General features: G+C 42.3%; 1 protein-coding gene across 1 annotated transcript; it reads right to left on the bottom strand.

Moving 5' to 3' along the window:
* Positions 1-709: 709 nt before the first annotated feature.
* On the bottom strand, positions 710-22,004 carry psmd6 (proteasome 26S subunit, non-ATPase 6). Its single transcript, XM_060835666.1, has 8 exons — positions 21,791-22,004; positions 19,605-19,810; positions 12,771-12,916; positions 11,865-12,084; positions 2,054-2,162; positions 1,660-1,828; positions 1,119-1,196; positions 710-1,015 (listed from the first exon to the last, which is right to left on the bottom strand). The coding sequence occupies exons 1-8, from the start codon at positions 21,933-21,935 to the stop codon at positions 919-921; spliced, it is 1,170 nt and encodes a 389-aa protein (XP_060691649.1). The 5' UTR covers positions 21,936-22,004; the 3' UTR covers positions 710-918.
* Between the last annotated feature and the right edge of the window lie 3,291 nt (positions 22,005-25,295).

Consider the following 25,295-nt stretch of genomic DNA (forward strand, 5'->3'; position numbering starts at 1 on the left):
TGTCAAGCCCCAGTTTTTAGAATAGAAATGCACATTTAAATTAAAAGCCAAGAACAAAACCAACTTTTATTGCAATGCATTGAAGTAAAAAATGTAATAAACCCTTTTGAAAAACAGCCTCCCACAACCCCAAACCAAAATGCCAGCTTGAGGTGTTGGGATTTTTTAAACCCCCAAAAAATGTTCGAGTGGGAAAAAAAGTCTAAAGGTGCACATATACTTGACCCATCAGTTACAGGAGGGTGAACAAACAGTCCTCCCAATATACAGTTCTGATAGCTGGCTGAAACAAGAGAACAGCTATAACTTTGCGTTTAAAAAGAAAACATCTCAGTGGATTTCATTGTAGGAGTTACCTTCTGTAGCCAAGGGGGTCTCAAAGGGGTTGCTGTCATACAGCATCCCTTTCTATGGAAATTAAAAAGCACTGAACGTCCTGTAAATATTTTTGATACTCTTATTGAATATGCCTTATTTATTTTTGCCTGAATGTGTCATTGCAAAGTTTTTAAATGGGTTTTCTTGCTAATAAAATTGGTTGGGAATGTTGGTACCTTAAACATACTGTAAACAATTTTGCATTGCATTTCTTCAGTAAAGGCAGAAGAAAACATTTAGTTTCCCAGGGGAAAGTTCAAAAGCAATAGCATTTGCTAGCATTATTGGAATTCCAGCGTAATCTTTAAATTCTGAAACACACAAGCCTATATTTTGAAAACATGCTCTGGCTGTTTATTATTATATACAGTTGTAAATGTTTCCACTGTAGTAAACTATGAAGTTCAGACTACACAAGGTTTAACAATGGCACAAACTAAACCCATGATTTGTAAATATTAAAAAGGTCAAGTTTGGAGAAATAACTCGAACAATTCAAAACCTAAATGGCAATTACATGTTAAGTATTCCTTTAACAAATTACATATTTATTACTCGTGACAATTTCTGGACTCTGTTCAATAGCAGGTCTCCTTTCTTTATAGTTTCCTGGTACTGCCAGTTCTTGCTGTCAGGCCTGTAACAATAATGGTCATAATTAACAAAGTAAAATGTTTAAGTGAAAAAATTAGTTTCAAATGATTTAAAGTTGGGTCTACACTTTGGATAACATTACATACCTGTTGGTTTCTACTATTTCATTCACTTTATCTATTTTACAATGTAGTCTACCAGCAGCAATGAAACGAGATAGTTCCCTGCAAATCAAATGCCAAACATTTTATTAACACTGCCTAATCAGGAACTATAATTTTATTTGACTTGTATACTGGTAACCTTGATTTAGTCCAAGACAAGACAACTAATCCTCATGCAATCCCTCTCTTCGGAGTAGTAGTTTTAAAACAAAGCTTCAAATGCTTTAATACTGGCAAATTGGAAATTAAATCTCAGGTTAGGTGCAGCTTTGGAAGAAAATTTCAATAAGACTGTAGAAAGAATAGCTGACGAGGGAGAGAAAGGAGCTTTGGTTGCTGTCATTTTTAATTATAAACTGCCCCTCTTTTACATCTATGAAACTATTTTCAAAAGTTTAGAAAACATTCAAGTATTATGAATTTCACTACTTGTTTAAAAACTTGAAATGCAGAATTAAATAGGCTTTGGACTAAAACATAATTCCAGAATCCAATTCTGAGTACAAGATAGAAACCAACTTACTGATCAATGAACTCAACACCAACACCAAAGGCTTCTGCCATATAAGTAAGCGTTAATGAACGGTACGATTCCAGGAGTTGACTATATGCCAAAATTCTCATTTCACGTACATAGTAGCGATAGTGAGCAGAAAAGAGCCAGTCCTTTCTCAATTCCTGTTCTACTGTAGCTAAAGACAAGAGGGCAAATTAGTTTGTCAGGAACCTGGAAAATCATTTGCTTTCTCATAAAACAAAATAATCTTTCAAAACCAAGTTCTCAGAAGACAAATGTCTTTGTATAATTCAGAGATATAAAGTATTCATAGATCACTGTGGATGTTTCCTTCCCTACAGCAAGTGAAATAATTCATATGATTGTCTTGTGTAGAATTTATTAGATACAGTAAACTTACCAAGAGACTGGAAGAAAACCCCATAACGGCACTCATACAGGGAGAAAAGATACTGCCGAACTGCTGGAAGACTATGCAGTACTTCAAGAATCTCTGCACCTTTGATGACCTGGATTAAAACATTTACAATTGTAATTTTAAATGAATCTTTTTCATAAATTCAGTGGACTTTTCAAATGAACTCGCAGTTTTTCATAGACTCCTAGATTGGCTCGCTTAGCATGAGTTTAATGAACATATTGCAGTGTTCTCAAAGATTCAGGTTTGAGTCTGTCATTAAGCTTGTCACACCAGTAGAGTGAGCAGTGGTAATTCCCTACCCCGGTCATATTCTCACCTGCCTAAATGTTTGTCAGAACATGTCCAAACAAGATTTCAAAAGGGACTCTTGTAGAGCATTGGTAATGTCCCCACCTCTTAGCCAAGAGGCCTGAGTTCAAGTCTCATCTGCTCCACGTGTGCTATACCATTTCTGAACAAATTGATTAGAAAATATCGACAGGGGAGACAGTTGTCTTTCAGATAAAATAATTAAAAAGTCTGCATGATCAGATCTTTACTACTGTCATCAATCAACTCCAACAAAGTAATCAAGTTGCTGGGTGTGGGAATTTTTGCAACTAGGTTGCAATAGTGCAGTTCACTCTGATGCAAAACACATCCAAAACAACCTTGAAACTATCCATCTTGTGCATTATGAAATTTGCCACATTGGCCTACCATGTCTGCACCAACCATCCAAAGAACACCCTAGGAAGACAGATGACCCCCCTTTCCACCCTATCCTCACAACCCTATATTTACCATAGCCAATCTGTGGGATCTTTTAGACTGTGGGAGGAAACCAGAGCACCTTACGGAAATACACACAGATACAGACTGTTACCCAAAGGCTAGAATGGACCAGCGTCCCTCTCATTATGAGGCGGCAGTCTGCCCCAAAACACATCCAAAACAACCTTGAAACTATCCATTCTTTTCATTATGAAATTTGCCACATTGGAACAGGAACAGGTCTTTTACCTCTTTGGCCTGTTTTATCATTCCAGTAAGTGGCTTATCGCTACTCAACCCCATTAGTCCATCTTAAACTTACCTAATACTCTTGATATTTGTAGTTAACTCTGCATCGACACTTTAAGAACAATCCAGATATCCACAATTCTTGACTGAATGAAGTGTTTCCAACCCGAAACAGACTAGCTCTTAATTTTAAGATTGCTCTGGAATCCCCCACAATTACTTTCTTAAATACCACTGCAGAATCATCCACACACTCCTGAACTCAAACACAAAGTTACTTCTGCAAAAGGCGTTTAAGGCCACGTTGTAGGAAAACTGCTGAAACACCATTGAATTATAAGTTTGGGGGTAAACCCTTTGAACCTGTGCCAGCATTCAATAAGATCAACACTGATCCTCTAAGTCAGGTACATTTCCTTCATTTTTGCCAATTCCCTTACCTGTTAGTCTCAAACTTGAATATTTAGTGACTGAATATTCACAGCTCTTGACATGGAGAAATGCATAGGTTAACTTCAAGTGAAGATGTTTCTCCAATTTGAGACAGTGATCCCCTAGTGCAATACTGACCATCCATCTTCAACACTTGGTCCTCTCTCTTAAACAGAAGAAAGTGAGGACTGCAGATACTGGAGATCAGAGTCCAGAGAGTGGCACTGGAAAAGCACAGCAGGTCAGGCAGCATCCGAAGAGCAGGAGATGCCTGATGAAGGGCTTATGCCCAAAACGTCGACTCTCCTGTTCCTCGGATGCTGTCTGACCTGCTGTGCTTTTCTAGTACTCCACCCATTCTCCTAATTAATCAGGTGCATCACAAACTGTGCAGAGAAAAAAAAAGTCACATTTCAAATGTTTCGAGCAATGTACCAAATCCAAACCAAAATTATGAACTTGGTATCAATATAAAAGGGGAGGAAAACTGCAAACTATTTGTCACCTTTTACTTATTCCTCAAAACAGTATTTTGAAACATTCTCCCAGTATCTACCCTGTCAAGCTCAGAATGAATGTTCTTTATTTCAGTGACATCACTTCACATGCTTTTACACTTTACACAGTTGGCACAAACTCCTCATTGGACAGTTCCTTCATTCCAGGAATCAGTTCAGCGAATCATCATTGTGCTTTCTCCAAGGCAAGCATGTGCTTTCTTGGTTAGGAGACCATATACACAGTATGAGTATGACCAACAACTGCAGTAAGGTTCATTTAATCTTCACTTTTATTAAGAAATGACTCAAATTTAACATACTAATTGCTTTCCTAGTTCATGCTATCAAACACATATCAACTTAGAGTCACAGATGTACAGCACAAAAACAATACCTTTGGTCCCAACTTATCCATGCTGACCAGATATCCTACATTAATCTAGTCCCATTTGCCAGCTTTTGGTCTATATCCATTCAGATGGCTTTTAAATGTTGCAATTACACCAGTCTCCCTCCACTTCCTCTGGCAGCTCATTCTGTACACGTACACGCACCATCCTCTGCATGAAAAAGTTGCCTCTTAGGTCCCTTTTAAACCTTTTTCCTCTCACCTTAAACTAGTTTGGCAAGGAGGTGGAACCAGAGCTACATTATTGAGGGGGGGTTGTAGATAGGGCAGTGACAGGATGTACTGAATCTATTGGGAAGGATTTTCACGTGATGAAACAAAGGGATCTGTTAAAGCGTGCCTGCTTTAACACAAGAGTGTCAGAAATAACAGTGATGAACTTAGAGCATGGATCAGTACTTGGGACAATGATGTTGTGGCCATAAAGGAGACATGGGTTTCACAGGGACAGGAAGGGTTGCTAAATGTTCCAGGGTTTAGAACGTTTAAAAAGAACAGGGAGGGTAGAAAAAGAGGAGACGGTGTAACATTGCTAGTCAGAGAGTGCATCACAGCTACAGAAATGAAGATTGTTGAGGAAGTTTTGTCGACTGAGTCAGTATGGGAGCAGTCACCTCATTGGGGTTTTTCTATAGACCCTCTAATAGAAATAGGGAAATTGAAGAACTCATAGGCTGGCGGATTTTGGAAAAATGCAGATGTAGCTGGGTTGTTGTTATGATGACTTCAACTTTCCCAATATCGACTGGAACCTCCCAAGTGCAGATGTTTGGATGGAGCCATTTTTGTCAGGTGTGTTCAGGAGGGTTTCCTCACTCGGTATGTAGACAAGCTGACAAAGGAGAGGCCATTTTGGATTTGCTGCTCAGCAATGAGCGAAGAGAGGAGTAAGATCTCACGATGGGAGAACACTTTGGTGACAGTGACCACAACCGTCTCACATTTACCATAGCCTTGGAGAGGGAAAGGAGCAGTTACCAAGGGAAGATACTTAATTGGGGAAAAGGAAATTATTACGCTATCAGACGGGAGTTGAGAAGCACAGATTGGGAACAGTTGTTGAGAATGATGCACAAATTTGTTCCTCTGAGACTGGCAAGAAGGGGTAAGATTAAGAAGCCTTGGATGATGAGAACAGAGAAGCTTCTCATCAAAAGGAAGAAGGCAGCTTATGTAAGGTGGAGGCGGCAAGGATCTAGCACAGCTTTAGAGGATTACATGCTTGCTAGAAAGGAGCTCAGAAATGGACTGAGGAGATCCAGGAAGGGGCACGAAAAAGGCTTGGCAGGAAGGATTAGGGAGAACTCAAGGCATTTTACTCATACATAAGGAATAAGAGAATGATCAGGGAGATGGTAGGGCTGGTCAGGGATAGCGTAGGGAACTTTTGCATGGAGTCTGAGCAGATAGGGGAAACACTAAATGAGTTTTTCTGCTTCGGTTTTCACTAAGGATAGGGTCCTTATTGTGAATGAGAACTTTGAGGAGCTGGAAAACAAGCTTTGACAGGTCAAAACTGATGAAGTTGATGTGCTAGAAATTTTGGAAAACATTAAGATTGATAAGTCCCCAGGGCCAGACCAGATTTATCCTAGACTGTTCCAGGAAGTAAGAAAGGAGGTTGCTAAGCCGCTGGCGAAGACCTTTGCTTCCTCCCTCTCCACAGGAGTAGTACCAGAGGATTGGAAGGAGGCGAATGTTGTTTCTCTTTTCAAGAAGGGGAATAGGGAAATCCCTGGCAATTACAGACCAGTCAGTCTTACATCTGTAGTCAGCAAGGTTTTGGAAAGAATTGAGAGATAGGATTTGACTATTTGGAAAAGCATAAAGGCAGTCAGCATGGTTGAGAGGAGCAGGTCATGCATCAGAAATCCTATTGAGTTCTTTGAGGTAAGAAGAAAGGTTGATGATGTTCGGGCAGTGGATGTGGTGTATATGGACTTCAGCAAGTCATTTGATAAGGTTCCCCATAGTAGGCTCATTCATAAAATCAGGAGGTATGGGATACAGGGAGATTTGGCTGTCTGGATTCAGAATTGGTTGGTTGACAGAAGGCATAGAGTGGTTGTAGATAGAAAGTATTCTGCCTGGAGGTCAGTCGTGAGTGGTGTCCCGCAGGGCTCTGTTTTTGGGCCTCTGCTCTTTATAGTTTTTATAAATGACTTGGGTGAGGGGTGGATTAGTAAATTTGCCAATGATACAAAGTTGGAGGTGTCGTCGATAGTATCGATGGCTACTGCAGACTGCAGCACGACAATTAGGATGCAGAGCTGGACTGAAAAATGGCAGATGGAGTTCAACCTGGATAAATGTGAAGTAATGCGTTTTGGAAGGTCAAACTTAAATGCTGAATATCGGATTAAAGACAGGATTCTTGGTCCGTGTGGAGGAAGAAGGATCTTGGTGTTCGAGTGCATAGATCCCTCAAAGTTGCCACCCAAATGGATAGGGTTGTTAAGAAAGCATATGGTGTTTTTGCTTCCATTAACAGGGGCATCAGGTTTAAGAGCCGCGAGGTTTTGCTGCAGCTCTACAGATCCCTGGTGAGACCACACTTGGAATATTATGTCCAGGTCACCCCATTATAGGGAAGATACAGAGGCTTTGGAAAGGGTGCAAAGAGGGTTTACCAGGATGCTGTCTGGACTAGAGGGCTTGTCTTACGAAAAGAGGTTGATTAAGCTCGGATTTTTCACTCTGGAGAGGAGGAGGAAGAGAGGTGACCTGATTGAGATGTACAAGGTAAAGAGAGGCATGGATAGAGTCAATAGCCAAGAGACATTTCACCAGGGCAGGACTGACTGGCACAAGGGGTCAGTTTTAAGATATTAGGAGGAAGGTATAGAGGAGACGTCAGAGGTATGTTCTTTACGCAGAGAGTTGTGAATGTATGAAATGCTTTGCCAGCAAGTGGTGGAAGCAGGAGTAGATTAGATTAGATTAGATTACTTAGAGTGTGGAAACAGGCCCTTCGGCCCAACAAGTCCACACCGACCTGCTGAAGCGCAACCCCCCAGACCCATTCCCCTACATTTATCCTTTCACCTAACACGATGGGCAATTTAGCATGGCCAATTCACTTAAACTGCACATTTTTTTTGGACTGTGGGAGGAAACCTAAGCAAACACGGGGAGAATGTGCAAACTCCACACAGTCAGTTGCCTGAGGTGGGATTTGAACCCGGGTCTCTGGCGCTGTGAGGCAGCAGTGCTAACCACTGTGCCACCCACGGATACTTAAGCAAGTGCTGAGCATGCACATGGACAGCAACGAATTGAGCGGTGTGTAAATTAGGTTATTTTATTTTAGATTAGGAGTAATCCTTGGCACAACATTGTGGGCCGAAGGGCCTGTTCTGTGCTGAACTTTTCTATGCCTTTTTGGACTCCCCTACCCTAGGAAAAAGAACTCGAGTATTCACTTATCCAAGCCCCACATGATTTTATAAATCTATAAGGTTACCCTCAGCCTCCAACACTCAGTGAAAGTAGCTCTAGCCCCAGCTATGAAGCCTTTCACATTTCACAACATCTTTCAATAGCAAGGACACCAGAACTGAACACAGTATTCTAAAAGTGGCCTATCAATGTCCTGAAAATGTGTTGCTGGAAGAGCGCAGCATCCAAGGAACAGGAGATTCGACGTTTCGGGCATAAGCCCTTCTTCAGGAATCAGCACTGATCTCCAGCATCTGCAGACCTCACTTTCTCCCCTAATCAATGTCCTGTACAGCCTCAACATGAACTCCCAACTCTGATACTCAAAGCACTAACAGCTTCCAGATGAAGCACTGGTGGTACGGCCCACTTTCTATTCATGTGTTTGGATTTCCTTGGGATGGTGATGTCATTTCCTGTGATGATTAGCTCTTTTTCATTACATAATATTAGATCTAAAGTAGTCTATCTTCTGGTGAGCTCAATAGTTTGCTCTAGAAACAACTCCTTACACTCCAGAAACCTGGCCTCCACAGCTTTAGTGCTCAATTGGTTTTCCAGATCTAATTCACTTATAATCACTGTTTGCCAATGCTATATGTTTTTCACCTCCTGACCTATACCAATCTCAACATTTTACCATTACTATTTGATGAACTATAAACAATTCCAACCAACGTTTGCTGTTTCTTAGCTCTGTCCAAACACATTCTCAGATCGCAAGAATGTCTCTTACTAACATACTGATCCCATCTATTATTATCAGCACACTTCTATTTCCTTGTCCTTATCTATCTTTTCTGAATATCAAATATCCTCAAATATTCAGCTCCTAGTCTTGATCACCATGCACCATGTTTCTGCAATGGCAATTAGATCATACTCAATTACCTCTTGTTGTCCCTTTAGGTAATCCAACTCGCGAATGCTGAGTGCCTTCAAATTTGTCCTTCTGGCATCATTCTGCATTCAAAGAATACTTGATGCTCCACCATGTTTCCTGTCTTTCAGGTCCCTTCCTCCCAGCTTTTCTATTTTGCATTACCAACTTTACTTCCTTCCAATATGGGTTGCTCCTCAGGTTCTCATCTCCTTAACAAACTAGTTCAAACCCACCCCAACAGCATGAGCAAATCTCCCTACAAGGATATTGGCCCCAGTTCTATTCAGATGTCACCCAACCTGTAAAGGCCCCACCTGCCACAGAAGCAATCGTAGACCATAACACTTTAGAAATGTGATGCTTTCCCTCTTATACCAGTTCTCTAGCCACATGTTCAATTGATAGATTCGCCTGTTCTTATGACCACAAGCACATGGCACTGGGAGTAATCCTAAAATTAGTGCTTTTGAGATCCTGCTTTTTAATTTCCTTCTTAACTCCCTGAAATTTGCTTTCAACACTGCCTCCTGCGTCTTACCCATATCGCTGGTACCGGCATGAGCAGGTCTTCTGCCTGCCCCTCCATCTAGTTCTCAATTCTGAAGAAAGGTCACTGGGCCTGCTCTCCCTCCACGGAAGCTTCCAGACTTGCTGAGTTTTGCCAGCAATTTCTGTTTTTGTTTCTGATTTCTGGCATCTGTATTTCTTTCAATTTTTGCACATATAGGGTAGCGTAGGTAAGGAAGGCAGATTTCCTTTTCTAAAGAACTAGTGAGTGTTTATGTCAATCTTATGCCAAATCATTAAATAAATTTGTTTTCCCAGCAGCAATGGAATGTGAATTAAGGTTCCCAGATCATTTGTCCAGCAATATAATGACCTTGGTTTTTTAACCTTGGGTCTAAGCATCAACATGATTATTGCTACCCCTATGTTTCCACGTAAACCATCCAAATTAGGATACGGTCACAAAAGGACAAGCAACCAAATTAAAACTGCCCAACCTCATTTCACAGAGGACCCTTTCATTCAGTAGAGGAAAGTTGCTTCAGATCAGGGGGGGGAACTTAAATTTAAACCCATTATACCACCAGATCTTCTATTACCTATTCATTTACTAGTTGTAATTTCCAATGATGTTCATAAACAATTTTCAGTTATTAATGATGCTACTGGACTGGAGGTTTTTTTTCCAGCAATTTCTGCTTTTGTTTCAGTTATTAATGTTTTCTGTTGATCAGTTAACAATGTTTTTCTGAAACAAGGACAGCACTGCATTCATTATTACAGGGGCACATTAAAATTTTCTAAGGGGTAAAGCAAGTAATTTACATTCATATAACATTGATCTCATTCTCAGTATCCGAAGGATTTCCTAAACAATACAGTACTTTTTGAATGCATCTAATTTGAAAAACGCACAATTACACAAACAGCAAATGTATAAACAAATCATTCTCTGCCTACAATGTGAGGGAGAGAGAGATGGTGACTAGGATACGTGGTAAACATTCTGCTCTTTAAATTGTGATGCAGGATTAATTACAACCAGGTAAGCAGGCAGATAGAAGCCTTGCATTACCACATCTAAAGAATGTTAGCTCAAGTACATAGCACAACATCAGTGCTACTTTGAAGTGTTGGGGTGATTTATGTTTTCCAGTCTCCAGTGACTCTTGAACCACCTTTCTCATTTAGAAAGCATTGCCAACTAAGCTAACTGACAAAGGCTGGTATCCTGGCCGTACTCTCAAAGACTGACAACTGTCTAAATTTGTGGCTATCATTGAACTCTCTACTCATCAACTCGGGAAAGATTAGAGCTCATCATATATTGAGGCATGCTGAGTACACAGTAATTCTAGAAACCCAATCAGACTGAGCTTACATTCTATAGTGAATATAAGACACTCAAATGAATATTCATTGCACAAAGTAATTTTCGCTTTGTCTACAATCTAAATATAACCGTTTGTATGTGACAAATATATCATCTGTTTCACCAGTTTTGCCGAGGGCTGCAGCTTCAATAAAGCAATTCCGAAGGGAATAACAAACTTTAGCACCAGCAACAAAGAAATCTGTTTTAAGTCAACTTTTATCTAGACCCAAATAAAAGAAAACACAATTTAAATACTCTTCCCTCTCAAATTCCATGTGTCAAATAATAATTGCCAAATATAAACTAATAACACAACACTCTTTTCAAAGTGCAGTCAAAATAGGTTTCCCAACTTTTTTCAAAATCATGCAAGAATAAAACATTTCTCCTCATGCTGTCTGCTCATTCAGTCCAAACTGGAATTTTAGCCTCGCCTTGACTTGGGAGAGGCGATGGTCTACTGGCATTACCACTGGTCTGTTAATCCAGAAACCCAAGTAATATTCCGGTGACATGGGTTTGAATCCCACCACAGCACATGGTGGAATTTAATTCTGATTAAAATCTGGAATTAAGAGTCTAATGATGATGATGAAACCATTGTGGATTGCCTGGAAAAAGCCGATCCGGTTCACTGATGTCCTTTCGGGTCCTTACCTGGTCTGGCCTACTTGTGATTCCAGACCCACAGCAATATCACAGTCTTTATTGCCTTCTGGACAATTAGGGATAGGCAATAAATACTGGCCTAGCCAGCAACCCCCCTCATCTTCTGATCATAGGAAACAATGTAAATGATTAAATGGAAAAATAGTTTTACATGGAGTCACACAACACGGAAACAGGCCCAACTAGTCCGTACTGAATCCAGTTGGCATTCATTATAAAAGAGCCCAACAAAAAAAAAAGGGGGGGGGATTGTTTCTACTGCTATCAACAATACACAGTTTGTACCAGGTTGTAATACTTGGATTTGGGAGTGTGCCTAACACAATAGTGCAATACATTTTTCCATTATAATACAGGTGTTAAATCTGAGGATAATTTCAGATAGGCAATGCCTTGAAGTTAAGGACAGAAGTTCTGCAAGCGAGTAAAACATTAATGGCAGGAGTTCAAAAAATCATATGTAAAAAAAATTTACAGTACACAAACAAATGTAAGTGTTTCAATTTTCCATGTCTACGGAGATACACCAAGCCAGTGTACTTGTTCCAGAATTATTTTACAATTATGTTGCTTACCTTTTCACGAAGGTCAGGCCGATCTAGTGCAATCATGCTGACATAAACGGTATAAGTTACAAAGGTTTTATAATCCATGAGTTCATAGGATGTGAACGTAGAGACAGTATCTAAGAATAGCTCTGCAGCCTGCTTGAAATCTCGAATTGCCACACAATACATCCCTTGATAAACTTTGAGACGATTCCTTCTATCCCAGTCACCACCTTCTTCAATCAAACTGCAAGAGAACCCACACAGAAAATAAATTTGCTTTTTTAAATTCAATTTAATATTCTATAGCCTTATTACTATTTTTGTCACTTCTGCCAGCAATTTTTAAGCATACTTTTTCCAATGCCATTATTATAACAAGTAACTGTGAGTCATCCCAGTCACATCAGGATCTCAGGTAAACATGGTCAGTAATCAACATCTCAATTTATATATTAGAAGTCTGAATTATGTCTCAAACCCTTGAAGCTCTGTTGACTCCAATATCATTTAAAGTCAATAGTTCTGCCATAAATTTTCAGCCACCATATGAACAGCACATTCAGGACATCTTTCACAATTAGATTCACAAACACTACAATGCTACTGATATTAACTAAATTGGAAACTGCATGAATGAAAACACTATAATATTACAGCAAAGAAATTATACATGTATTTAAAAGGTTAAGTTTCAAGATGCTAGCCAAATGCATTGTGTAATGTGTGCAGCTACTCGACCTCAAATTCAAAGTTAATTATAAAGAAGCAGTCAAGAATAACTGATTTGTAGGAATACTATACCTGATGATGTTTTGAGAAGAACAGAGTTATCAAATTTAAGGTTTCATTCCAAAATGAGGGAGTGCATGTTACACAATTCACATATCAAAACAAAACGATCAGATGCACATAAATGAAATGTGACGGTACCTTTTTGCCTTCTCAATGTTACGTGTGATCAGATCATTATCCATATAAAATAAACCGATTCTTAGCAGGTAAAACACAATGTCTAGACGATGTCCCAGAGCCACAGTTTTATCATATGTTTTCCGAAAAGCTGTCAAAGCACCTTCCTTAAAAACAAAACATTTTAATTACAGAGATGAAGTGATTCAGAAAAGTACCATGCCATGTCACACACTGAACATGTTTAATATTGTTGCTAAAGAATATTAATTAGTTACTGATCATCATCGATTAATTCCTTTAAACTGATAAATGTACCATCATTCAACTGAACTGGATCCACATGAAGGTCAACCCCAAATATGCAAGCAGTTAAACGAAGATTCCAATCTTTGAAATAACTGCATTTGTAGATTAAATATTGATGGCACATTACATCTTTCTATTCATTGCACACACTTGCACTCAAAAAAAATCCTTACTTCCTGCTGTCATTTTCCTTACAATCATGTCCCATTATAAACTCCAATGCACATTTAAAAGAGAATATGTAAATTGGTCATGCTAATCTTCCTATCAGTGATAATACTGTTATAGCTACCTATTCTCCAAGCAAATCTGCTTTACAAATTGCCACAAAATGTGCTATTAACTATTAATGACATAAAATCCAAGTGTGACTTCTCAATCTCTTGTGGCACCATGTAGGAAAGCAAAAATCAATTGTAATCTTCAGGTGAAGCATGATTAGAGAGCACAGAATAATTAGATCATATTACAAAAAGGTAAGTCAGTGATCACTTTATCACTTGCTCTTAATTCATATACTTGGAGTTTCCATGATAATGTATAGTTTAATACCAACACTTCCATAAATTTCAGAGTTGCAAACTGAAGCATCCACTCTCATCTGGTGAATATATAGGACTAGGAAACAAAATTGAGATTCTACCTGGCACAACTGCTGACTTCAAAGAAAGATGCCCACAAAGATCACAAACTCAGTGGCACATACTTTCACTCACCTAATGCCAGCTGGCTTCTGGGTCAAGTCAAGAGGACCTTCAGATTTCCAGCAATAGGCATGGCATCAACTAAGATAAGTAATCAATCACACCAGGAAGTTACAAATCACAGATTCCTTGCACTTTTAATTTTGCATTTTTACATATTGTGAAATAATTAGGATATATACCTAGGATTAAGTAGAACATGTGAGGTTTAAAAAAGGAACAGGTAACTATATTTTATAAAATGAAATGGATGCTCAAATTTTTAAAGACTACCGAAACATACATCACACAATATACAAAGTGCTTCATACAGAATATGGATGCCTTTGAGTTAGTTATTATTGGAATTTTAGCTGCAAATATGAACGTGTATGGCAAGGAAGAAGATTTGGTTAATTGTATTAATTTGTATACCAGAGATGAGTATCTATTGGGATTACTTGAGTCTGTACAAAATAAACAGTGGCTATTGAGTTCGAAGGCCCGTGTTGGCAATAGGTAACTCTGAAAATAAATGCTTTAAAAAGGGTTTAACAATTGGTTTTAGTTCTATTCATCACCAACTTGGTTTTTGGCATATACCAGAAATGAAGGGGTAGGCCAGTTAACCCCTTGAGCCTGTTTCACCGCTCCATGAGATCATGCCTGACAGGCAACTTCTATCCACCTATGTCTCAGACGAATTACCACCTTTGGTTACCAAAAATAAATTATTCCTAGTTAGAAGTTTAAAAAACTATCCAACGCTAATTGTCATGCGTGAAAAAGTGTTCCAAACTTTAAATGTGATATTCATTCAAAACAAAATATTTTTCCAGATTGTTGGTTGTAAGAGTACATTAAATTATTTTGCTTTAAAACAGTAACTTGGATCTACTGAGTCCAAAGTGTTTTTATAAAAAAGGACAATACATGCTGGAGGTATCATAGTCAGAGTTATGCAGCATAGAAACAGGGCCTTTGATCCGACTTGTCCTTGCTAACCAAATATCCTATTTGATCTAGACCCATTTGCCAGCATTTGGCCCATATCCCTATAAACCCTTCCTATTCATGTACCCATCCACATGCCTTTGAAATGTTATAACTGTACCCATCTCCACCACTTCCTCTGGTAGCTCGTCCCATATATGCACCACCTCAAGTGAGAAAATGTTGTCCCTTTGATCCTTTTAAGTCCTCCCCCTCTCACTTTAAACCCATGCCCTCTAGTTTTGAACTCCTCTACCCCAGGGAAAAGTCCTCTGCTATTCACCTTATCTATGCCCCTCATGATTTTATAAACCTCTATAAGGTCACCCCTCAACTTCTTACCCTCCAAAGAAAAATATTCCAAGCCTATCCAGACTCTCCTTATAACTCAAATTCTCTGGTCCTAGCAACATCTTGGTAAATCTTTTCTGAACCCTCTCCAATTTAATAATATGCTTCCCATAGCAGTGCGACCAGAACTGCACAAAAGCCTTCAAAAGTGGCCTCTCCAACATCCGGTATAACCACAACACGACATCTCAAGTCCGATACTCAATGATCTGAGCAATGAAAATAAACATGCTAAACGCCTTCTTAACCACCCTGCCTGCCTTTGACAACTTTCACAAAAATATGTATCTGAACACCGAGGTCTTATTGTTCAGTAACACTACCCAGGGCCCTACCATTAATGGTATAACCCTGTACATCTTCCCAAAATGAAACACCTCGCATTTATCCAAATTAAACTTCATCTACCACTCCTCAGTCCATTGGCCCAACTGATCAAGATCCCTTTGTAATTTTAAATAACCTTATTCACAGCCTACTATACCAGCAATTTTGGTGTCAGCCACAAACTTACTAACCATGTCTCCTAAATTCTCATCCAAATCATTTATATAATTGACAAACAGTGGATGCAGCATTAATCCCTACTACACCACAATTTCAGTATCACTTTGCTGATTAATTTTAATCACCCAAGTATCAATGGTACTTACAAGTATGAATCATGTGAGCTGTCCTGCCCAGGAGCTTCAGATCCACTTTGCTCACTGGTATTACAGAACCATGAAAAACAAGTGGTGAGTTAGACCGTTTAGAGCTGAAAATGTGTTGCTGGAAAAGCGCAGCAGGTCAGGCAGCATCCAAAGAGCAGGAGAATCAATGTTTCGGGCATCCTGAAGAAGGGCTCATGCCCGAAACGCCGATTCTCCTGTTCCTTGGATGCTGCCTGACCTGCTGCACTTTTCCAGCAACACATCTTCAGCTCTGATCTCCAGCATCTGCAGTCCTCTCCTAGTTAGACCGTTTAGTCCATCAAGCATATACCATCATTCAGTAAGACCATGACAGATCTTCCAATTCCAACTTCCTGCACTATCCTATATCCCTCAGTATCCAAAAATCTAGCCACCTTTGTAATGAGAGGTTTTGGTTAAGAAAAAGAAGCAAGCATATATGTCAGCCATAGATGGAAGAGATTGAGATAACCCTTAAAACAGTAAAAAGACAATAGGCACATACTTATGAGGGAAATCAGGAGGGCAATTTGGGGACATGAGATAGCTTTGGCAAATGCAGTTAAGGAGAATCCAAATGGATTCCACAAAAACGTTAAGGACAAAAGGGTAACTAAGGAGAGAATGGGGTCCCTCAAAGATCAATGTGTGGTGACGGGGGAAGATACTAAATGAGTATTTTGCATCAGTGTTTACTGTGGAAAAGGAAATGAAAGATATAGAATGCAAGGAATCAGATAGTGACATCTTAAAAAATGTCCATCTTACAGAGGAGGAAGTGCTGGATGTCTTGAAACACATAAAAGTGGATAAATCCCCAGGACCTGATCAGGTACCTTAGAACTCTATGCGAAGTTAGGGAAGTAAATTCTGGGCCCCTTGCTGAGATATTTGTCTCATCAATAGTCACAGGTGAAGTGACAGAAGACTGGAGGTTGGCTAACGTGGTACCACTATTTAAGAGAAGTGGTTAGGAAAAGCCAGGATGTCAGTGGTGGACAAGTTGTTGGAGGGAATCCTGAGGGACATGGTTTACATGTATTTGGATAGGAAAGGACTGATTAGGAATAGTCAGCATGGCTTTGTGTGGGGGAAATCATGTCTCACAAACTTGATTGAATTTTTTTAAGAAGGAAAAAGAGGATTGATGAAGGCAGAGCGGTGGATGTGATCTATAAGGATTTCAGTAAGGCGTTCGACAAGGTTCTCCATGGGACACTGGTTAGCAATGCTAGATATCATGGAATACAGGGAGGACTAGCCATTTGATTACAGGACTGGCTCAAAGGTAGAAAACAGAGGGTGGTGGTGGAAGGATTGCTTTTCAGACTGGAAGCCTGTGATCAGTGGAGCACCACAAGGATCGTTGCTGGATGCACTACTTTTCATCATTTATATAAATGATTTGATTGTGAGCATAAGAGGTATAAGTTTGCAGATGACATCAAAATTGGAGATGTAGTGGATAGCGAAGGAGGTTACCTCAGATTACTACAGGATCTTGATCAGATGGGCCAATGGGTTGAGAAGTGGCAAACGGAGCTTAATTTAGATAAATGTGAGGTGCTTCATCAGGAATGAAGCCCTCCTGATTAAGGGCTTTTGACGAAACGTCGATTCTCCTGCTCCTCAGATGCTGCCTGACCTGCTGTGCATTTCCAGCGCTACACTTAATGGTAAGGTCCTCGGGAGCGTTGTTGACCAAGGAGACCTTGGAGTGCAGGTTTATAGCTCTTTGAAAGTAGAGTTGCAAATAGATAGGATAGTGAAGGCGGCGTTTGGTATGCTTTCCTTTATTGGTAAGAGCATTAAGTATAGGAGTTGGGAGGTCACGTTGCAGCTGTATAGGACATTGGTTTGGCCACTTTTGGAATATTGCGAGCAATTCTGGTCTGCTTCCTTTCAGAAACCTGAAAGGGTTCAGAAAAGATTTACAAGCACGTTGCCAGGGTTGGAGGATTTGAGCTCGAGGGAGAGGCTGAATAGGCTGGGACTGTTTTCCCTGGAGTGTTGCAGGCTGAGGGGTGACCTTATAGAGGTTTATAAAATCATGAGGGGTATGCATAGGATGAACAGACATGACCCATTTTCTGGGGTGGGGGAGCCCAGAACTGGAGGGCATAGGTTTATGGTGAGGGGAAAAGATATAAAAGGGGCAACATTTCACACAAAGGGTGGTGTGTGTATGTAATGAGCTGCTAGAGGAAGTGGTGGAGGCTGGTACAATGGACAATTTAAAAAGCATCTGGATGGGTACATGAATAGGAAGGGTTGAGGGATATGGATCAGGTGCTGGCAAATACGACTAGATTAGGTCATGATATCTGGTCTGCATGGATGAGTTGGACCGAAGAGTCTGTTTGCGTGCTGTATGCTTCTGTGACTCTGTCCTAAATATTTTTAATGATTGATCAACCATAGTTATCTGGCTTTGAAAATTTAAAAGATGCACAGTCCTTTTAATAAAAAAATGCTAATCTCTGTCATAAACAGCTTCGTCCTCATTCCATAACTGCGGCCCTGTGTTCTAGATTGGAGAGGCATTTTCACAGCATCGCCGTACCTTTCTGAGGTATGCCACTGGAATTACTTCTTCTACAAAGCAGACTAGTGGAGAGTCCAAAATGGAAATATGGGAGACTACAGTCAGAGAGAATAGATGCTGTTACTCACAAAACATCAAGCTAAACTGAAAACCCTTTTACAAGTTTCAAAAGGAAAATACACATATCATGGTTATTTATTGGTTTTATTCCAATTCTTTTACTATGAAACATTGCACTTGCTTTTGTTCAGATAATAAATGGCTAGGCATATGTAAAGCTAAATATAGGTTAGATTACATTCACTACAGTATGGAAACAGACCCTTCAGCCCAACAAGTCCACACTGACCCAATCTAGTCTCATTTGCCAGCATTAGGTCAATATCACTCTGAGCCGTTCCTTTTCATATACCAGCAATACAAACTTTCTGTACCTGTCAAAGATTCAGCACTTCAGTATACACTATATATATCAAAAAGTGCCTGATTTTATAACATTAGTTTCCAAAATTATTTTACATTAAAAATTCTGCAACATACAATTATAAAGCGGATGAAATGTCATGGACTTGATGACCAAGGAATGTGTTTATAACATGGTCAAATAGGTTGATTATCAACCTTCCAATGGCAGTTGGAAGAATTGAAGAGATTGCTGGTCAGCCTATGATGGAAGGAAATTGGAGCTTCTTCCACCTTCTCTCCTGATAGCTCTGGATTACATCACAAATGCTGGAATATTTTGTTGGACTCCTTGGGGAAGGTGGGTTTTGATTCAATTGGATGAACAGCAGGTGTGGTTCAGATTCATCCCAACAGCATATTGCAGCTGAAGAGGTTCCAGGACCTGTCTCCTTGCTCTACGTGTTGTGGAGGCTCTAACACTGAGTCGGACTTGTCCTTGGGCAGAGAACTCAAAAAAGGTCACCAGAAAAATCTATTTGATTGAGTCACTAGTCTTTTATCTTTTGTTTTCTACCAAAATGGTGGATATTTATATTCTATGTTTCACCACTTAAGTTTAACCCAAAAAACATCATGTACTAAACAAAAAAATAAATTCTTAACTAATAGAATCTTTTACATTCCTAAATTTCGTGTTAATTAAAAAGCTAACCTAGCCAATACCAGATTTAATGAATTTTCCAACTTTACCCCATGTCACCTTAATTGGGTGACTGGGACTAAGTGATTAGTTTCTATAGCTGATTAATGTATACACATTATTTGCTTTCAAATGACATCAATGCAAACTACTAAAATAACAGAACAATGCAAAGTATACGACATAGATTCTTACTTTGTCACCAATTCTGCATAGATATTCAGCCTTAGCCATCATAGCATCTCTGATTTCACTTTCCCCGAGGTTCTTTTCTGCATCCTCCAGTACATCATCCAGACGTTTTAGTTCTTCCTCATTTGCCTTTTTCATTTTGCTCAACAAGTCTGTGTCAATTGACCACCCGACATCTTTACAAAGCTGTTCATAGTATGGTGCCATATCTATAAAACAAAACCCAAGGCACTGGAATTTAAGAATGTCATATTCATCTTCACACTGCTGTATGGACACAGACTAAAACCATATATTATCCATTCGAGTAATAGTCAATGTTGTAAAAACAAAAGTCAACCCCAGACCTTTGGCCAAAAGATCCAAACTCTTTGCATTTATCACCCTCTGAAGTCAAACTTGCCCAAATGTAAACCTACTTCATAGAACAGTGTATCATTGAAGGTTCCTCATGATATCAACGCTACCACCTCACTAGTATCCTGAGTTCCTGCCAATATCATCCTCTAATCTGTATTGTGACCAATTTGGGCAAGTGCACTGAGTAGAGCCCTTGACTCTTAGGCATCACCACAAGCTCATGATTTAATAAAGGCATGCTAACTTTCTGATTTACAGTAGAATCAAGATAACAAAAGAACAGGAACTATTATTTAGTGCAAGAAAATAAATTCTAGTCATAAGAGAACAGCTGTGAACTGTCAAAATGTGGATCTACTAGATAAAGCCGGATTAAAGATTCTAAAACCTTTTCACACATATACAGAAAGAAAAAACACATACATACAGAAACAGTCGAACAAAAACAAAATGGTTTTATGGAGGGGAGAAAAAAAAACTGGGAACCACCAGTCCACAGTTCATTAAGATGTTCTCTTTGATCACCAAGACACTATTCTTTGACCTTCTTTCTCAAAGTTCTTTCACTTGTTCACAGAAGGTACAGGGTACGCTAATTAAGTCTCTTAGTTATGGGTTAAACACAACACCACACAGCAACTGATACAATTTTTAAAAATGTCAGTGTTATCACTGCATTGCTCACACCCACAATCTGTTCAGCTACTGATGAACCAAACAATTGTCATCAGGCTGATGGTCACTGCAATCAGAATTGCACAAATCAAATCAACTACTCGTTGCCAGCTAAAACACACACCGCATACACATCTCGGTGCCTTTTGAAAACATCTCCCCATTTAACAAACCAGCAGCCAAAACACCACAATTAGTTTAAGTGTCTTGCTTTTAAAAATGCAGCACATCCTTCCTTGGCTTTAAAACAGTTTAAAAAAAATCTTAGTCTACAATCAAAACACAAAACACAATGATATGGTTTTTACACAGCTGAGGGAGACACAATAAAAGCACACACGGGGCACATGGCTGCAGTTGGAAGGCAACATCGCAAAATATGGCATTTAGCTTTTCGGATTGGATATAGCTTTGAAGATCCTTTTGCAGCTTGGCCCTGAAACAAACAAAAGTAGGCACCGCAGATCTCAAAGCCATGAACGAACCGGCGACTAAACGCAAAGATGTTTCCTCCAGAGCGAAAGACAGCTCCCAAAATCGTAAACGTTCAGAATAACAGCAAAGGTGGTTCTCGGTAACTAGGAAAAGGGGACTGTGGGGGGGGGGGAACAGGGGGTGGACACGGGGGGGGGTGGACACGGGGGGGGGGGTGGGGGGTGGACACGGGGGAGGGGGGGAGGGGAGGGGGGTGGACACGGGGGAGGGGGGGGAGGGGAGGGGGGTGGACACGGGGGGGGGGGGGGGGGGGGGGGGGTGGACACGGGGGGGGGGGGGGGGGGGGGGGGGGGGGGGGGGGGGGGGAGGGTGGACACGGGGGGGGAGGGTGGACACGGGGGAGGGGGGGGAGGGGAGGGGGGTGGACACGGGGGAGGGGGAGGGGGGTGGACACGGGGGAGGGGGGGAGGGGGGGAGGGGAGGGGGGTGGACACGGGGGGAGTCAGGGCTGCTCACTCTCCGCCGCCATCCTGACTTCAGGCCTGCTTTAAAAACAGCCGTCAGCAACTGTTGGCGATGGGAAATGACACCGCGCGGTTACAGCGAGCCCGGCAAGCCGCAGCCTGGGCGGTAGGCCCTGCCTTGAAGGCTGGGGCGACAAGCGGCGCTTGGCTCCTCCTCGGGCCTCGGTGACTGTGCGAATCCCCGCCGCCACTCACTGTTCTCCTTCACCGAATCCATCAGCTCGCTCCGCATCTTCGGGTCATTTTTGTGGCCGTCCAAAGTCAGCAAGAACTTGGCCTGAGCAATGCCGAGGTTCGGGTTTTTGGGCAGGCCCTCATCCTCCAGGTTCTCCAGCGGCATCGTTTCACCCGCTCCGACTCTCACTTCAAATGATTCCGGCGGGTGGACACCGCCGGCGGACACAGCACACCCTCAGCTCCTCCCGCAGCGCCGCCTACAGCAGCGGAGGAGCGCCGGCGGACACAGCACACCCTCCACTCCTCCCGCAGCGCCGCCTACAGCAGCGGAGGGGCGCCGGCGCACACAGCACACCCTCAGCTCCTCCCGCAGCGCCGCCTACAGCAGCGGAGGAGCGCCGGCGGACACCGCACACCCTCAACTCCTCCCGCAGCGCCGCCTACAGCAGCGGAGGTGCGCCTGCGCACACAGCACACCCTCAGCTCCTCCCGCAGCGCCGCCTACTGCAGCGGAGGAGCGCCGGCGGACACCGCACACCCTCAACTCCTCCCGCAGCGCCGCCTACAGCAGCGGAGGGGCGCCGGCGCACACAGCACACCCTCAACTCCACCCGCAGCGCCGCCTACAGCAGCGGAGGAGCGCCGGCGCACACAGCACACCCTCAACTCCTCCCGCAGCGCCGCCTACAGCAGCGGAGGGCGCCGGCGCACACAGCACACCCTCAACTCCTCCCGCAGCGCCGCCTACAGCAGCGGAGGGGCGCCGGCGCACACAGCACACCCTCAACTCCTCCCGCAGCGCCGCCTACAGCAGCGGAGGGGCGCCGGCGCACACAGCACACCCTCAACTCCTCCCGCAGCGCCGCCCACAGCAGCGGAGGGGCGCCGGCGGACACAGCACACCCTCAGCTCCTCCCGCAGCGCCGCCCACAGCAGCGGAGGGGCGCCGGCGCACACCCGCAACTCCACCCGCAGCGCCGCCTACAGCAGTGGAGGAGCGCCGGCGCACACAGCACACCCTCAGCTCCTCCCGCAGCGCCGCCTACTGCAGCGGAGGGGCGCCGGCGCACACCCGCAACTCCACCCGCAGCGCCACCTACAGCAGTGGAGGGTCGCAGGCGCACACAGCACACCCACAGCTCCTCCCGCAGCGCCGCCTACAGCAGCGGAGGGGCGCCGGCGGACACAGCACACCCTCAACTCCACCCGCAGCGCCGCCTACAGCAGCGGAGGGGCGCCGGTCTCACCAGCTCCACCAACTGGTGTCATTGCCACAACTAAACAAAGGGAACTTAATGGAGAAATTCAGCAAGTCTGGCACCATCTGTGAAGCGAATACATCTTTTGCTTCCATAGATGTTATAATGTGGAGGAGCCAGTGTTGGGCTGAAGTGGACAAAGTTAAAAATCACACAACACCAGGTTATAGTCTGACGTGCCACAGCGAGGAACCGTAATGACCTCCTCAGGAGATCGACACGAGCTGCAACCAACAGGGTACCCTTCCTTGTCCAGTATTTCCCAGGAGCCGAGAAACTATGCCATGTTCTTCACGGCTGCAACACATTATCAATGAGGATGAGCACCTCGCCAAGACCTTCCCCACACCTCCACTGATCGCCTTTAAACAACCACAAAACCTCAAATAGATCATTGTTTGTAGCAAACTGCCCGGCTTTCAGGACAACTCCATACAACTCTGTCAGGTTGGCACTACAAGACATGTCAGAGTGTAGCCATGGATACCACCATTACGCGTGGGGATATCTCCCACCATGTACGTGGCAGGTACTCATGCGACTCAGCCAACGTTGTCTATCTCATACGCTGCAAGCAAGGCTACCCTGAGGCACGGTACATTGATGAAATCGAGCAGAGGCTACAGCAATGGATGAATGGGCACTGCACAACAAACAACAGACAGGAATGTTCTGTCCCAGTTGGAGAACAGCGGTCCAGGACATTCGACCTTGGACCTTTAGGTGACCCATTCTCCAAGGTGGACTTTGGGACAGGTAGCAGCTAAAAGTGGTACTACGTTTGGTACCCAAAGGGAGGCCTCAACCAGGATCTTGGGTTCACGTCACACTATAGGTAACCACCTTTCCACCTTTGCACTATACACAAACTTAGACACTCCTACACACACACACATACACACACACACACACAGGCACACCTATACACAGACACACACACTCTTATAATCACACACACACACTCCTACACTCTCACATGCACCCACAAACCCACATGCACACACATACACATATATGTTTGTGGGTGAATTTGTACTTGCAGAGTTACATTGTACTTTACTCAAAAATTGCATGAATCCATGTAAGACTCTGTTCACTCATTTATTAGATTAAAATCAGCCTAAACATTATGGCACAGACGCAGCACGCAAGGGGCTAACACCTTCAACAATTATCTGGGTTGACACCAATTGTTACAATTAACCTGAGAATGTAACTTTTAAAAAAATTTGTAATTTACTCATGAAAGAAGTGAAACTAACATGGTCATTCTAACAGATGAGAGACTTAACAAACAATCAAGGTATTTTTTCAATGTATAATTTCAGTTACGTCACACTGTAAACTTTTGCTATAAACTCTGTGTCTTATAATTGAGCCCTCCACAACCACTTGATGAAGGAGCAGCGCTCCGAAAGCTAGTGCTTCCAATTAAACCTGATGGACTATAACCTGGTGTTGTGCGATTTTTAACTTTGTACACTCCAGTCCAACACCAGCATCTCCAAATCATGATTCAGAAGCACTAGCTTTCAAAGTATTTGCTCCTTCATCAGGTAACTAGTGCCCCACTAATTACAAGGAGCAGGGCTCTGAATGTTAGTACTGTACTTCCAAATAAACCTGTTGGACTATAACCTGGTATTGTGTGATTTTTAACTTTGTCCATAGATGCAGCCAGACATGCTGAATTTTTCCAGCAATTTATGTTTTTGCTTCAGATTTCCAGCATCTACAGTTATCACAAAATCCCTACTGTGTGGAAACAGGCCATTTGGCCCAACAAGTCCACACCACCCCTCTGAAGAGTAACCCACCCAGACCCATTCCCCTACCCTATTGCTCTATGTTTACCCCAGACTAATACACTGAACCTACACATCCCTGAATGCTTTGGGCATTTTAGCATGGGCCAATTCACCAAACCTGCACATCTTTGCGATTGTGGGAGAAAATCGGAGCACCCAGAGGAAACCCATGCAGACATGGGGAGAATGTACAAACTCCACACAGGCAGTCGCCCGTGGTTGGAATCGAATCCGGGTTCCTGACGCTGTGAGGCAGCAGTGCTAACCACTGAGCCGACAGTTCTCTGTTTTTCTTTTGTTCGATATCATTGCTCATTGAATTTACAGTCTGCAATGAGATGGTTTTATGGTGCATTGTAAAATTATTAATGAATTAATCCACTACCCAAAACATTTTTTTATCAGATTCCCTACAATATGAAAACAGTCCCTTCGGCCCAACAATTCCACATTAAC

Source organism: Hemiscyllium ocellatum, chromosome 14 (assembly GCF_020745735.1).
Source record: "Hemiscyllium ocellatum isolate sHemOce1 chromosome 14, sHemOce1.pat.X.cur, whole genome shotgun sequence".
NCBI classification, from domain to species: Eukaryota; Metazoa; Chordata; class Chondrichthyes; order Orectolobiformes; family Hemiscylliidae; genus Hemiscyllium; species Hemiscyllium ocellatum.